Genomic DNA, 15,851 nt, shown 5'->3' on the forward strand with positions numbered 1-15,851 from the left:
TTGTTTTTGGCACCATTTGGATTCAATTCTAGAGACTGTTGAGTGTGAAAATCCCAGGAGATCAGTAGTTACAGAAACACTCAAACCAGCCCGTCTGGCACCAACAATCATCCATGCGATTATCTAATCAGCCAATCGTGTGGCAGCAGTGCAGTGCATAAAATCATGCAGATACGGGTCAGGAGCTTCAGTTAATGTTCACATCAACATCAGAATGGGGAAAAATTTGATCTCAGTGATTTGGACCGTGGCATGATTGTTGGCAATGTATAAGTTCATTGCTATTGCATCTGTAACATGCAGTCATTTACCACAAAATTACAATAATGCACTTATAATGGAAGTCAAGTCATGTATATCGCCACATGAATTATACATGTGTTGGCATAAGACTTTGTCTATGCAGAGTTATATCCAGTTTTTCAACTCCTGCTATGACCATGTAAAGCTGGTAAACTTTTGCATGATATGTGCAAGGATACCAGAAAGTGTCTGTTCCTCATAACCAGAAGTTCATCCACCTAATAGTTCCAGCTGAAATGATGCACTTTTGTATGGCAGATTTTATATAAGAGCTTTAACAAACATAAAGACTGCACATTTCTGCTTTTAAACCCTCCATAATGCATTTCCCCATAGACTCCCATTGTAAGTGCAACTAAGGGACGAGTTGAAATTGGTAATCAACAGCATGTCACAGATGCTGTATATAGAGCATAAAGCTGAAATGTGTCATTTCTGCGCCACCAAACAAAATTGGTTGAGCCAGTTATGCTATTTCGGGCTGGTTGGAATGCTCAAATAAACAGAGCAATGTTTTGATAAAGCCACAATATATACACTTTTTGGGGAAATCCAAGCACAAATGGCTTACTTATAGTTTTCTCTGCATATTAAGCTGGGATAGCCAGAAAAAGCATTTTAACATAGAAAGTAATACACACGTCAGCTTTAACTTGTATTGAACCCCGTGTGTTTTTGGCCTGATGTTTATAAAAGGTATTTTCTTTATAGGCAAGTATTACCCACTTACGACAGCCTGGATGAGCCCTCAGTGAAGAGAATGAGCACAATATTTACCTCCTCACTCAATGTGGTCACCACCTTCTACATCACAGTAAGTATGTGAGTGTTTCTTTACCTGATTTTCATCTTTTACAGTCACTAAGATTACATATCGCTGAGACATGCTGGAATGGTGGTAAGGAAATGCATCTGGTAGCATTTACACAATCAATAATTGTTATGTTCCATATTATTTATGTTGCATAAATCCACATCCAGCAATCCATTTAAAAACTCCTCCCCAATTGTACGTCTTGGAGCTTGGAGGAATGGATAGAACTTGAATGACGGGGTCAAGCTTCCTGGCATGTTTTTTGCAAAACCCCCATGCACTGACACGCTCCATCAACATGCCATGTCTCTTTTATTCCTTCATAAATATTTTCTGGGCTGCTTTGTGTGGAATGTGTTTTAAGATGCCGTCTGAATGTCTCTGGTCCCTATTCTCCCCTCTGAAAGCTGCAGTATAAACGTTACCTTGGGAGATAATATTGCTCATGATTTTTTTCCCAACATTCTTTATTTTCTGCCTTTATATTTCATCATCTTTCTGCTTTTTTGTCCCTGAACAAAAGCTGAATTGATCTAGGGGAGGGTTTGCAGAATAGAATAAAGGGAGAGGGAGTTTTGTGGCAGGCTCAAGGACTTTTGCCTGGTGTTGCAACTGAAGGGAACCTTTTCCTCTGCGTATAGATCAAGGCCATGGAAGTTGGAGAGAGAAGGCACTGCTTTGTTTCTGTTTAGAGTGAGCCTTCGGGGGGTCGATTAAAGCCCTTTAAAGACCTTTGAAAAACTGTGTTGCAGTTAGCTATTTTTTCTTTTTGTCACAGAAAAACAATATCATTGCACGGTCAGGAGGGGTTGTGAGTTCATCAAAGAGACAAGGAAAGAGGCATGGATCTCTGCTGGGTTGTGTCTTTATAATGCTATAAGAAGGATTATGGCTGATCAGTTCAAGCAGGGTCATATGGTCCCCATATGAAATTATGTTTGCTCAGACGTTTAGGGGACCTTGAACTCAAGTGTAAAAAGTTTTCAGTTCTTGCTTGCATCCAAATAAACGTGAGCCAACTTTTTTAATTTACAAATTGAGGTGAATTGTTTAAAGGTAATGTCATAAAAATTTAATACCCTGTTTATTTTTTAATAAATGCCCCAATCTTATTGTGCACAATTCATCAGTAGATGTTATTCTAAACAAAAAATAAATATTTGTCAATTCAATATGTTTTTTGTATGAAAGACTTGGCAGTAATATACCTCCATTTTGTCCTCCTCTGACACAACTTTTCTAATGATGTAACCATGAAATAAATAGTTACACGGCCCTGAGCTGTATTTATTCCTTGGTTATAAAATAGCAGAAGTTTTTAATAAACATTTTCAGAGTGCAGACCATTTGTCCTTTTTCCTTTGCTGATGTAACCATGGCCACGTGGGCGGGGAAAGTAATCTTAACCTATAGTAACATAACTTTTCACAATCCAATCAAATCAAGATGGATAAAATAAAGAGTCCCTGTATGTGCTGTCCAACTCAATATATTTAGTTTCACTTGAAAATAGTCACATTACAAAAGTTAAATGCATTGCGAATGCCTTTTAAAATATCTTAACTGTTACGTTTTGCAGATTTTCATTAAGTCATTTCATAAGCCTTTTACACTTCGTAGAAGATGGCTTAACAGCTGAACTGTACTCTGTATGATACACTTACAGGTGGGGTTCTTTGGTTATGTGAGCTTCACTGATAACATCGCTGGGAACGTACTGATGAACTTCCCATCCAACCTGGTGACGGAGATGATCCGTGTTGGCTTCATGATGTCTGTGGCTTTGGGCTTCCCCTTGATGATCCTGCCCTGCAGACAGGCCATCAACACCATGCTATTTGAGCAGCAGGTAATGGTCAAATGAGTCTAACAATGAAATTCAACACTATTACAAAACAATGTACAAAGATATTTTATCTATTCCAGGTTTCACAATGAAGTGTCAAGCAATAAATCCTGTTTCTTCCTTGTCAGTCAGTTTTTGCCCTAACCAGCCTAGATCGCTAACAGCATTGCTAGTTTTTCTTTTCATTGCCTGGGTAGCCCCGCCCACAATTAAATCATATTGGTCCAAAATTCAGCTCCACATAGCTTTCCTTTGAACATCAAATATGGTGTTAGTGGTTGTGATTTTGTCGTTTTGCGCAGCATTTTATTTGCATTCAGTAAGGCTTTAAACATTATTTAATGCTTGAAACTTGTTGCATTGGGCCGAGTTCAAAGGAATTTTAATGAACCTGAGAGTATTTCACTTTTGAAAACCTGAAATACACAGAACAACACTCCTGAGTTGAATTGACCTCATTTGAGCCAGCGTTTCATTTGAAAGACAGGACTTGCATAAGTCCTTGGTTTGAAAACAGGCCTGGGGCTTGTGAGTGTGGATCTGGGTGGTCACATCAACTATTCTATCGTTCTCAGCCCCCACAATATGCATCACCTTTTGTAAAATGTTATACTGAAATTCTTGGCCCAACTTTAAAATCCTTCGGCTGAATCCTTCCTGAAGTGCGTAAACTTAACCAGCTGCAAAAGTATTTTGCAAAATTATATGGACTCCATAAAGACCTTAATGGATCTAACAGATTTACACAGAGCTGATATCAGACCCCAAGTCTGGTCCTAGTCAGCATGCATTTGCCTGCTCAGTCTCAGAATGGATCCCCATGAGATCCAGAGCCTCCATCCACCACTTCAGAGATCCAACCTCTGCAGACAGCAGCTGAGCAGCCAGACTGTTGGGGCAGTGATATAAGCCTGAGATTCAGGGGGAAATAAAAGGGCTGGATTGATGAGAAGGGGTCCAGATATCCTCCATAAAGCAGCCAAGACTTTGGCTCTCAGTCTCATCATCACTGCCATGCTGAATCAGCTCAAATCATGTGGCTGGTTTTACATTTTCATTAAATCTGGCATTTTGACAACAGAGCAGAGGGGGATTTATGAAGCTTACAAGCCAAACCCAATATCTTTACATGCATTTCACTTGTTTAACCATAACAGAGGCTTGGAGAACTGTGTATGCCTGGAATCTTGTACCAGGTCTTTTCTTTCGAGGGGTTTGTAAAAGTGGCCTGTCTGTTCGCTGAGTTTCATTTACAAACAGTGCATATGCACTGGCTGAGTGAAGCCATTCTGGACAGCGCATTACATCTGCCGGGCTTTCAGCTGTTCAGAGTGGATCACATCGTGGAGTTAACGGGGAAAATGAGAGGCGGTGGAACATGCTTTTACATCAATGAAAGTTGGTGTATAGATGTAACAACGTTAAAGAAGATGTGCTGTCCTAATTAACTGTAAGCCTTTCTACTCGCCGCGGGAGTTTTCCTAGTTTATTCTGGTGAGTGTGTATATCGCGCCAAACGCGTGTTTGAATGCTGCGCTGCAACAGCTGACTGATCAAATCACAGACATGGAACAACAATACCCGGACTCAGTTATTATTATTCTTGGGGATCTTAACAAAGCAAACCTCACACGTGAACTACCCAAATTCAAACAGCACATTACATGCCCAACTAGAGACAGAAATATACTGGATCACTGCTACACAACAATAAAGGATGCATATCGCTCTGTTCCTAGAGCAGCTTTGGGATTATCTGATCACTGTCTGGTTCATCTTCTTCCAACCTACAGACAGAAATTAAAATCTGTTAAGCCTGTAGGAAGGACTGCAAAGCAATGGACCAACAAAGCAGAGCTGGAACTACAAGCCTGCTTTGACTGCAATGATTGGAGTGTTTTTGAGGCTGCAGCCACAGACCTGGACGAGCTCACAGATACTGTTACATTATATATCAGTTTCGGTGAAGATATGTGCATTCTTACTAGGACTTATTTAACATTTAGCAACAACAAACCATGGTTTACAGCGGAACTCAGGCAGCTTCGTCAGGCCAAAGTGGATGCTTACAGGGTTGGGGATAAAGTCTTGTACAATCAGGCCAGGAACACTGAATAAGGGAATCAGAGTGGCTAAATAAGATACTCTGAGGAGCTGAAAAACAAGTTTTCAGCTAATGACCCTGCATCAGTGTGAAGTGGCATGAAACAACTAAATTACAGGACTCCTACCCCAAACCCTGTGGTGCACCAACAACTGGCTGATGACCTGAATGTGTTCTACACCAACAGCTCCTGCAACCCCCCTCCTCACCCCTCCTGCTTCTCAACCTGCACTTAAGATCTGTGAAGATGATGTGAGCCGCGTCTTTCGAAAACAAAGGATAAGGAAAGCACAGGGCCCAGATGGCGTTTCACCTGCATGTCTTAGATCCTGTGCTAGCCAGCTGGCCCCCATCTTCACACAGATCTTCAATAGATCACTGGAGCAGTGTGAAGTCCCATGCTGCTTTAAACGTTCCACTATCATCCCCATCCCAAAGAAACCAAAAATCACAGGACTTAATGACTACAGACCTGTCGCCCTGACGTCTGTGGTCATGAAGTCATTTGAGAGACTGGTGTTGGCCCACCTGAAGGACATCACTGGACCCCTTCTAGATCCCCTTCAATTTGCTTATCGAGCAAACAGGTCTGTGGATGATGCAGTCAACATGGGATTGCATCATGTCCTGCAACATCTGGACAGACCAGGGACATATCATCCCAGCTATTCTCCAGACTAAATTACACCAACTCTCTGTTCCCACGTCTATCTGTCAGTGGATTACCAGCTTTCTGACAGACAGGCAGCAGCTTGTGAGACAGGGGAAATTCACTTCCAGCACCTGTACAATCAGCACTGGTGCCCCCCAGGGATGTGTGCTCTCCCCACTACTATTCTGCCTCTACACCAATGACTGCATCGCCAAGGACCCCTCTGTCAAGCTCCTGAAGTTTGCAGACGACACCACTGTCATCGGCCTCATCCGAGAAGACGATGAGTCTGCATACAGAAGGGAGGTTAAACAGTTGGCTGTCTGGTGCGGTCAAAACAACCTTGAGCTGAACACGCTCATAACGGTGGAAATGATTGTGGACTTTAGGAGGAACCCCCCAACACTGTACCCCCTAACCATTCTAAAGAGCACTGTGGCAGCAGTGGAGTCATTCAGGTTCCTGGGCACTACCATCTCACAGGACCTGAAGTGGGAGACCCACATTGACTCCATTGCGAAAAAGGCCCAGCAGAGGTTGTACATCCTTCGCCAGTTGAGGAAGTTCAACCTGCCACAGGTGCTGCTGATACAGTTCTACTCAGCAGTCATTGAGTCTGTCCTCTGCACTTCAGTAACTGTCTGGTTTGGTTCAGCTATGAAATCAGACATCAGAAGACTACAAAGGACAGTTTGGACTGCTGAGAGGATTATTGGCTGCCCCCTGGCCCCCCTTCAAGAACTATACACTTCCAGAGTGAGGAAAAAGGCTGGAAAAATCACTCTGGACCCCACTCACCCTGCCCACTACCTTTTTGAACTGCTGCCTTCTGGCTGACGCTTCAGAGCTCTGAGCACCAGAAACGTCAGGCACAGGAACAGTTTTTTCCCCCCAGGCTATCCATCTCATGAACAGTTAAAACTGCCCCTTTGAGCAATAATTAATGTGCAATACACAGCTTAGTCTTTTTATATTATCCAACACATCTTACCTCTTCTGCCATTACATTCCCTTGCACTGTTCATAAATGATTTGTATTTAGATTTGCACTACGTATGTGTGTGTGTGTGTGTGTGTGTGTGTGTGTGTATGTATGTATGTATGTATATGTATGTATATATATTTTCATATATGTGTATGTATATGTATGTATATATATTCATATATGTATATATACAGTTGTGCTCAAAAGTTTGTATACCCTGGCAGAAATTGTGAAATGTTGGCATTGATTTTGAAAATATGACTGATCATGCAAAAGAACTGTCTTTTATTTAAGGATAGTGATCATATGAAGCCATTTATTATCACATAGTTGTTTGGCTCCTTTTTAAACCATAATGGTAACAGAAATCACCCAAATGGCCCTGATCAAAAGTTTACATACCCTTGAATGTTTGGCCTTGTTACAGACACACAAGGTGACACACACAAGTTTAAATAGCGATTAAAGTTTAATTTCCCACATCTGTGGCTTTTTAAATTGCAATTAGTGTCTGTGTATAAATAGTCAATGAGTTTGTTAGCTCTCACGTGGATGCACTGAGCATGCTAGATACTGAGCCATGGGGAGCTGACAACAACCACACTGTCTTTTTCCAGAGCAGCCTGTATTTCTCCTGAGGTTACCTGTGGATTTTTCTTTGTATCCCAAACAATTCTTCTGGTAGTTGTGTCTGAAATCTTTCTTGGTCTACCTGACCTTGGCTTGGTATCAAGAGATCCCTGAATTTTCCACTTCTTAATAAGTGATTGAACAGTACTGACTGGCATTTTCAAGGCTTTGGATATCTTTTTATATCCTTTTCCATCTTTATAAAGTTCCATTACCTTGTTACGCAGGTCTTTTGACAGTTCTTTTCTGCTCCCCATGGCTCAGTATCTAGCCTGCTCAGTGCATCCACGTGAGAGCTAACAAACTCATTGACCATTTATACACAGACACTAATTGCAGGTGTGGGAAATGAACCTTTAATTGCCATTTAAACCTGTGTGTGTCACCTTGTGTGTCTGTAACAAGGCCAAACATTCAAGGGTATGTAAACTTTTGATCAGGGCCATTTGGGTGATTTCTGTTACCATTATGATTTAAAAAGGAGCCAAACAACTATGTGATAATAAATGGCTTCATATGATCACTATCCTTAAATAAAAGACAGTTTTTTTGCATGATCAGTCATATTTTCAAAATCAATTCCAAAATTTCGCAATTTCTGCCAGGGTATGCAAATTTTGAGCACAACTATATGTGTATATGTATGTATATGTGTATGTATGTATGTGTGTGTATGTATGTGTGTGTGTATGTATGTATGTATATATATATACACACTATTGTGTATTCTATATATACTTTTTTCTTTTCAATATTTATCTAGTTTTTTTATTCAATTTTAATTATTTTTTTAAAAGTCTTGTTGCTGTTTTTGTATTGTGTACTGGAAGCTCCTGTCACCAAGACAGATTCCTTGTATGTGTAAGCATACTTGGCAATAAATCTCATTCTGATTCTGATTCTGATATTTGTGTGTAAAACCTGTGTTTACACACAACAATAAGTCTTACTTATTTAAGATTAAAATGATGTGCGTTATTGCAAAATGTAATACAAATTAGGCCTATACTGTATAGGCCTATATATAATGTGTTTATTGTGTTACAACTGGTTTTGAACTGGTTTTTGGATTCATCAATTTTAGAACGAGGATTTATGAGCATATGGACCTGTTGTGAATTTTACATATGCAAGAACACATATGTTAATAATAGTGAATAAGACCAAATGTCTGTCTTTGTCTTGACTTGTTTTCAGCAAAAGGATGGCACCTTTGCCGCAGGTGGATATATGCCACCCGTTCGCTTTAAAAGCATCACTCTTTGCATCGTCTTTGGCACCATGCTGGGTGGCATCCTGATTCCTAACGGTAAGTTGTTTTCTTGTTTGCTGTTTCTTAAAGCTGAAGTATGTAACTTTTTTGAAGTATGTTTTAAAATACTTTTTTCTATCCCAGCTTAATATGCACTACAACTATAAAACAATTATAAGTAAACCATTCATAGGTTAATTTTCTTGAAAACGGTAAACACTGTGTCTCCATGGCACTATAGAAATTCCTGTGAGAGTTTTGAGCTTAGGCTGCTTAGACCCGCCCCAACAATGCTACTCAATCAATGGTGTAAGTCGGGGGCGGGACTATCTGACTGTTAAAACAACAGCAGACGAGGGGCGTGTTGTTTTGAAAACATTGTTTATTTTTGTAGTTTAAATTTTCGTAGGCACTAGTGTCATGGAAATGACATGCTTCAGTTTTAAGTACCTTTAAAGGGGCTGTCAAAAGGGGTAAGAAACTCAATTCAAATTTTTCACTGAAATATAAAAAAATTTGAATTATATTCTAATTTTAAAGACATTTTAGGTAGGGGAAAGACATTTCAGGCAGGGGGAAATATCTACAAGACATCGGATTTTTAAATCGACGTTGTCTCCTACATCTACAAGAGGGCGCAACAAATCAGTATAAACCAATCAGCACCCTGTTATAGCGATTGTTTATTGCAAAGAACATATCTGGCAGTTAACAAATGAGTGTAAAATTAGAAAGTGAAAAGATTTAGCCAGTGCATATTCTCAAATTTTAAGAAAGTAAAACGAGAAAATAAATGCTTCAGTAGACAGTTCGATGTTAACTTTGTGTTGCAAAAGTTTCATTGTACCGGTGCTACCACAGTGTTTTTCATTAAATACAGTTGTATGTACGGACCTAATGCTTATGCAGCGATATGCTGATAAGGGACCAAGGCATAGTCAAGACACAACAAGCAAAGTCCTCCACCTCAGGGTGCTGTTCACTCTGAACGCACCCATCTTTTTCTATGTAAGCATATGCTAGACAGATTAGACCAAATTTTAATTTGACAGCCTTGGCCTGTAAATTGAGTGTCACTAAGTATCACTCTACTCTCCCTGACACTGGCATGACGTCACACCCCACTTAATCTCTCCCTTTAAAATATCTGTTCATCAGTCTCTCCTTATCCTTCGTGGCTGTACTGTGCATTCATTATCAGCGAAACAGGATAATAAAGATGTGTGTTTTTAGGCATTGGTGGGGTGGGCCATGTTTTATTCATTCTTCATGGAGATTGGCGCGGGCTCCATTTGGCTCGACCGGCCCAATTAGACTAATAGAGAGGGGAAGGTGAGACTAGCAGAGGATTGAATGGTGGATGGCATAGCTCTGTCCTCCATGACGGCTCCGCTGGCCACCGGTGTCCTCACGGCCGCAAATCCAGCCATGGGGAAGCAGACGCTGCAGGGCATAAATTTGAGTAAAACAATATGGCTGCTCTCAGGATGAAAAACACCCACTGGGCCCACTGCCCAGCCTTGCAACACAGGCAGCATGGAGGAAGGATGGTAGAGGGCAGAAAGAGGGATGAGGGAGGACAGTGCGAGGGGGGGTGGGTGGATGTGGTGATTCAGGAGATGAGATGGTGTAGATTGCCTGAGCCGCTTTTTCCGGTTAAAATTACCTCCTCATGCTGGTACTGAATAAAGTGCAGGTTGGAATGAATTTGTGGTGTAACTAAGATCAGCTTTCTGTTGTATTTTTCACTGTTATGTTAAGGCTGTGCATTACTGTAATTTTTATAGTCAACCTTAGCAACCTCGAAATGCCCTGACAACCATCCACAACACCCAAGCATCAAGTGGGCAACTTTTGTATTACCAAGAACCATTCACAAAATGTAAAAATCTATGTTTGCAGAACAGTTCCAGTAAATAAATGTATTTTTGTTTGTGTGTATGTGTGTGTATCATAGTGGAGACCATTCTGGGTCTGACTGGAGCTACAATGGGTAGTCTGATCTGCTTCATCTGCCCAGCTCTCATCTACAAGAAGCTCATGAAGAACGCATGGACTGCACAGGTACGACACACCTGATATTAATTGGATAGTTCACCCAAGAAAGGATATTCTTTTCATTTACTCACCCCTCACCCCTATGTCGACTCAATCTCAAATGACTTTCTTTTTCTGCGGAACACAATGAAGATATATTGAAGGATATATGATGTGTTTATGTTCATACAATGCAAGTCAATGGAATCCAGATCTTTCAAGCTCCAAAAATGGACATAAAAGCAGCAGAAAGGTAATCCGTACGACTCCAGTGGTTTAATCCATGTCTTCTGAAGCAATATGATCAGTTTCACCTCCGCATGCTTGACACATGGAGATGTGAACAAGCTTCTCTCATGAAAGCACCAGGGAGAATAAGAATTTAAATTTTGGGCTAGTCTCAATTAAAACCGACCGTATCGCTTCAGAAGACATGGATTACCTTTATGCTGCCTTTTTGTCCTCTTTGGAGCTTGAACGTTTTAGATCCCATTGACTTGCATTGTATGAACACAAACACATCATATATCATTCAAAATATATTCGTTTGTGTTCTGCAGAAGAAAGAAAGTCATACAAGGGTAAATAATGAGAGAATTTCCATTCTTGGGTGAACTATCCCTTTAATGATCACATATCCAAATTATACTCTGCCGTCAGTTCAATACACATCATGTAAACACCCAATAAGTGATTATAGTGATAGTCAGATGCATGATTGAGCTTATTATAAATCCAGATGGATTTGATTGCATAACAAAATGAACTGCCCTGCATAGCATAATAGTAGAAATAAAACCTATTGCTTGAACCCTGAAAAAATGTATAGCTTTTCTTGTACTTGTATTTATACATATCTCATTAAAGCAAAACAGGAGCAGAATCTAAAGAGAATGTGTAAAATGTCTCGGTGTGGTATCTGATCTGAGAATGATGTGTACTGAAATGAGAAGAATGCATTGAGAGACAGAGGCAGCTGCTCTCCTCTCTTTTAATGGTGTTTGTCATTAATTTTGATATCCTGCAAATGTATTGACTTGCTGTGTGGAGTCACTCCCACAGTGTGTGAGCTGGCACTATCTGGCATTGTGCCTCGGGCTGTTGCCCCCTCCATCTCTAACCCAAATTACAGACACTTTTGCTCTTTTACAATGGAGCTGTTCAGTTTGTAGTCCTAAAACCTGGAAGAGAATTAGCATTTTCGAGCCATGAGTTCCCATGGGAATTTCCAATGGGTTTTTAGAATACTAGAAGTTTTTAATTTATTTTAATTTAGGTCTGTGGTTAACATTACTTAAGAAATTACTTATCATTACTTACCTAACATTACTTAACATTACTTTTATGTTTTGTTCTATAACATAAAAACTATAACTTGAATTTTTTTAAAAATGCAAGTTGCTTACAAGTTGTTTTTTTTTGTGTGTGTTTTTTCTGTAATTTGTGTGTAATTTATGATGGAAAACAAAATGTTAAAGTCTCTTCAAGTAATGTTAACTACAGACCTTATTTTACTCACAAATTGAAAACCGCTATTCTAAAATCCCACTTGAAATTCCAGAAGGAACCCGTACTGAATTAGACCTCTGGGATGGCCTAGAAATTGACGTCATGACTGATCAGCTTTTTAGAGTGAGTGAAAGCAACTGTGGGCTAATTTTAGATTATGCATAACCACAATGCTGTTATCTAGCATTATCTGAGCAGCAAGCAGCCAGCACTTGGATATTCATTCATTGTTCTTAAGTGCCAAAACTGACATGCCCCTGAGTCTTTTCCACCAGGAATGCCCAGGAACACTTCCCAAACACAAAATCTGCCCAGTGGGGTGGTACTTGATATTGGGATGAGGACTATTACAAAAGAGGTTCTTTCATAATGGGCCATAGCAGATGTTTGTGTTAGCATGAGCGTACAATGGCACTCTGCCCTCTCTCATGCCAAACAGCCTGGCACCTCCATGTCCACTGCTGCACAAAGAATACCTACATATCAATGAACACTGAGCATTGAAGCAAGGAGGGGCCTACTTGAATAGATTTCATCAATGTTTGGGACATCATCATTAATGTGTTTATGTCATTATTGTAGAGCGTATGCCAACAACTCCCTTGCCAGCTCTATGCATTGAATTTTAGACCACTAAAATTAAATCTGCAGTGACATTTATTGAAATTTATCTGACAAATAAGGTTGTCCAATATGATGAAAAAGAGAAATATTTAAAAAATATATAGTTTAAAATGCATTTGCCAAGTTCTTTGAAATGCAGTCTTTAATACATTTTTTTTATACCATTTTTAAACCAAAAATGTACATTTAAAACATTAATTTCATGACGTTTTCTTGGGGTTATAGCATTAGACATCTGACAACCTGAACTAACTTTTTTTTGTCACACAGCAACAAAATGGCTTCTTGCATGACACTTTTTTTCTCTCAGGATGTTACACTTAGACATTTTAGACTTTAGGTGCACTCAGTAATTTTTTCCTCATTAAAAAAGTTTAACCCCTAAAGACATTGTAATTTTGCAATATATGTAGGAAATCATGAGCACTCACATTAAAATGAAGACTCCAGTCATATCAGTAACCTTATAAAAGCTGTTTTATTCTACACGGAGAGGGTCCGCACATGGGGGCTGCCATTTTAGAATCACACAAACAGCCGAATACTACTCGCTTAATCTCAGTAACTGTCCTGCTATTTGACACTTTCACTCATTGATTAAAGTAATCATGGCTGACTGTGAATACTACATTTCTACAATGGCATCTGAAACTGAAAGCTAGTAATTTTTAATGTTGCTGCATCCAGACCTCTAGGTGTCAGTGTAAGTCCAAGATGACACAAAGACAAATGTTACTGATTGCACCTTTAAAGCCCCAGAAAAAAATCTAAAATGAAATTTGAAAACATGTTCGTCATTAATGAATTGCATTTCTAAATGATTTTGAATAAAGTAGTAGATTCAGACAATAAATAAATATAGCGTCATGTCATTGAATCTTTACTGGAAAAATTCATAAGACCTTATATACTACAGTTATTTACTTTTCAATGCCACCTTTCTCTCTCTCTCTCTCTCTCTCTCTCTCTCTCTCTCTCTCTCTCTCTCTCTCTCTCTCTCTGTTTTTTAGCTGGTTCTGTGGGTTGGTCTCGGGATCCTGCTTATTAGTACCTTCACCACACTTTCCATTTCCTCCAATGAACCGCAGAAATTCAAACGCCCTCTGGTCGTCCCCCCAAAAGCTGAGGACAAACTTCCCATCCTCGTCGCCCCTGAGATGCCCAAAGATCCTGGTATACCAATTCTGTATATTTCGGGAAAGAGTGTTATTACTTGAAAATTACATACAGTAGAATAGAAAGGCAGACAAGTTGTAACTAGAAGAGAGAGAGAGAGAGAGAGAGAAAGAATAGTGAAGAAGCAGAAATTATGAGCTCCAGTATTAGGACTCTCTTTGAATCATTGACTTAAACGATGCCCTTCAAACCTGAGCGCTCTGTGTCCCAGAGTAGCAGAGACGGCCGGTGGCGTTTTCCCGTTATGGCTCCAGTTAGGACAGGGAGATGGGAGGGTGTCCAAATCTGGGAGAGGGCAAAGAAAACAACAGCGGACCAATATAAAAAGGACAGAGGATCATAAAAAGGAACATAGCAGGGGTGCCCGGACAACTTCATCCACCATTACATCTCCTTTTAACTTCTACCACTCCTCCTTCCTTTCCCTCTCACTCCCTCCTGCTGGCTGACACTGGCATTTATCACTGAGCGGACACCCACTTCCACACCTGTTTCCTGTTTACGGCGTGCTGGTGAGGGCAGCTGTGTGAAAACGCAGGGAGTGAGTGAGTCGAACATGGGGCCCGCGGGCATGTAGCGGTGTGTGTATTTGCAGCTGTAGGAGTATGCACATGCATGCTATGCTTTTCAGAATTGCAGAAAATGCACCCCACCTCCTTTACTATACTTTAACCTTTTTAAAGGTTTCCCAACCTTTTATGTCTTTTGTACCCCCACAGACCTGTCAGTAAGACTCAAGTAGCCCTTCATTAACAAGAAACCAGAAATATGTTTCTACTAACTTATTATACTTGATATCATTTAGCACTTTTAATAATTTTGTTTTATATTTTCTATTATTAATAAAGTAAAAAAAAAAAAAAAGAACAATCAAAACTGTGGATGAAAAATAAGTAGCAGCACATACTGTATATTCTGCTACGAGTGTCATCTACACAAATTCATAAAACATGACATCTTATTTTGATTTCTTAAAAAGGAACTGAAAACAATCATGAGATAAATCACAGTTGGTTATTTAAATCAGTAATTATTTTTGTTTTATAGATTTAATAAAGCAAAAGTTACATCTTTCAAAGTGTTAGTAGATACCTCTGGTTTAAAGTACTCTATGCTAGGGCTGCAACACATGATTGATATAATTGCTAAAAATATATTATAAAAATAGTCGTCAAATTGGGTATGTGCACTGTAGCATGGAGAACGCTAGTGATGTCACTTTACAGTAGTAAAACACACATTTAACGTTTGACTAAAGTGGTGGAGGCCACAGAGTAAGCTGTTATAGAAAAAGTGCACAACCCAAGTTTTCCAAAGTATGGGAGCGACAGGGACGGATTTAGGCATGGGTGAAATTGGCAGCCGCCCGGGGCGGCATCTTGCGGAGAATAACATATTCTTATGTATAAAATAGTTGTTTTTGAACTAAATTTAACTGAAATCCTACATGTGATGAAATTGATGATATTTTTATAGAAACAGTAACTGTAATGGGATTATAAAAAGTCCTTTAAATTTACAAGAAAATTAAAATTACAGCAACATGTTACAGTCTTCAGGGGAGGGAATTAGTTAGTTGTAGTCCTACTCTTAATCTCCCTTTCTCTCTTTTGTTCCTCCTCTCTTCATCTCCATTTTTCTGGCTCTTTCATAAATTATGTTTGGAAAGTATGTTATCCTGTCTTATTTCTGATGTGTAACTCCTTTCCGGATATGTATATATGCTGTTGCACCGTAGATTATCTGTTACATAAAAGTACAGTACAGGCTCAGGTTAAAGTAAGGTGTGGACTTATTCTATATATTCAAAAGCTGTTTTGTATTATAAGATATATATATATATATATATATATATATATTATAAATCTCTATGATTCTGCTCATATCCTGAGGTCTTTGATACTCTGCTGCCCCCTTCT

The 15,851-nt window shown here is 39.5% G+C and overlaps 1 protein-coding gene across 5 annotated transcripts in view; it reads left to right on the forward strand.

Moving 5' to 3' along the window:
- The window catches only part of LOC127423038 (putative sodium-coupled neutral amino acid transporter 10), a 42,644-nt gene that overhangs the window by 17,101 nt on the left and 9,692 nt on the right, over positions 1–15,851 (forward strand). For all 5 annotated transcript variants that reach the window (XM_051667028.1, XM_051667030.1, XM_051667027.1 and 2 more), the window contains 5 exons: positions 1,015–1,117; positions 2,784–2,966; positions 8,532–8,643; positions 10,544–10,650; positions 13,767–13,929. In XM_051667028.1, coding sequence (XP_051522988.1) covers positions 1,015–1,117; positions 2,784–2,966; positions 8,532–8,643; positions 10,544–10,650; positions 13,767–13,929 — 668 coding nt within the window. The remainder of the gene's footprint in view (positions 1–1,014; positions 1,118–2,783; positions 2,967–8,531; positions 8,644–10,543; positions 10,651–13,766; positions 13,930–15,851) is intronic.

This window comes from Myxocyprinus asiaticus, chromosome 32 (genome assembly GCF_019703515.2).
Source record: "Myxocyprinus asiaticus isolate MX2 ecotype Aquarium Trade chromosome 32, UBuf_Myxa_2, whole genome shotgun sequence".
Taxonomy (NCBI): Eukaryota; Metazoa; Chordata; class Actinopteri; order Cypriniformes; family Catostomidae; genus Myxocyprinus; species Myxocyprinus asiaticus.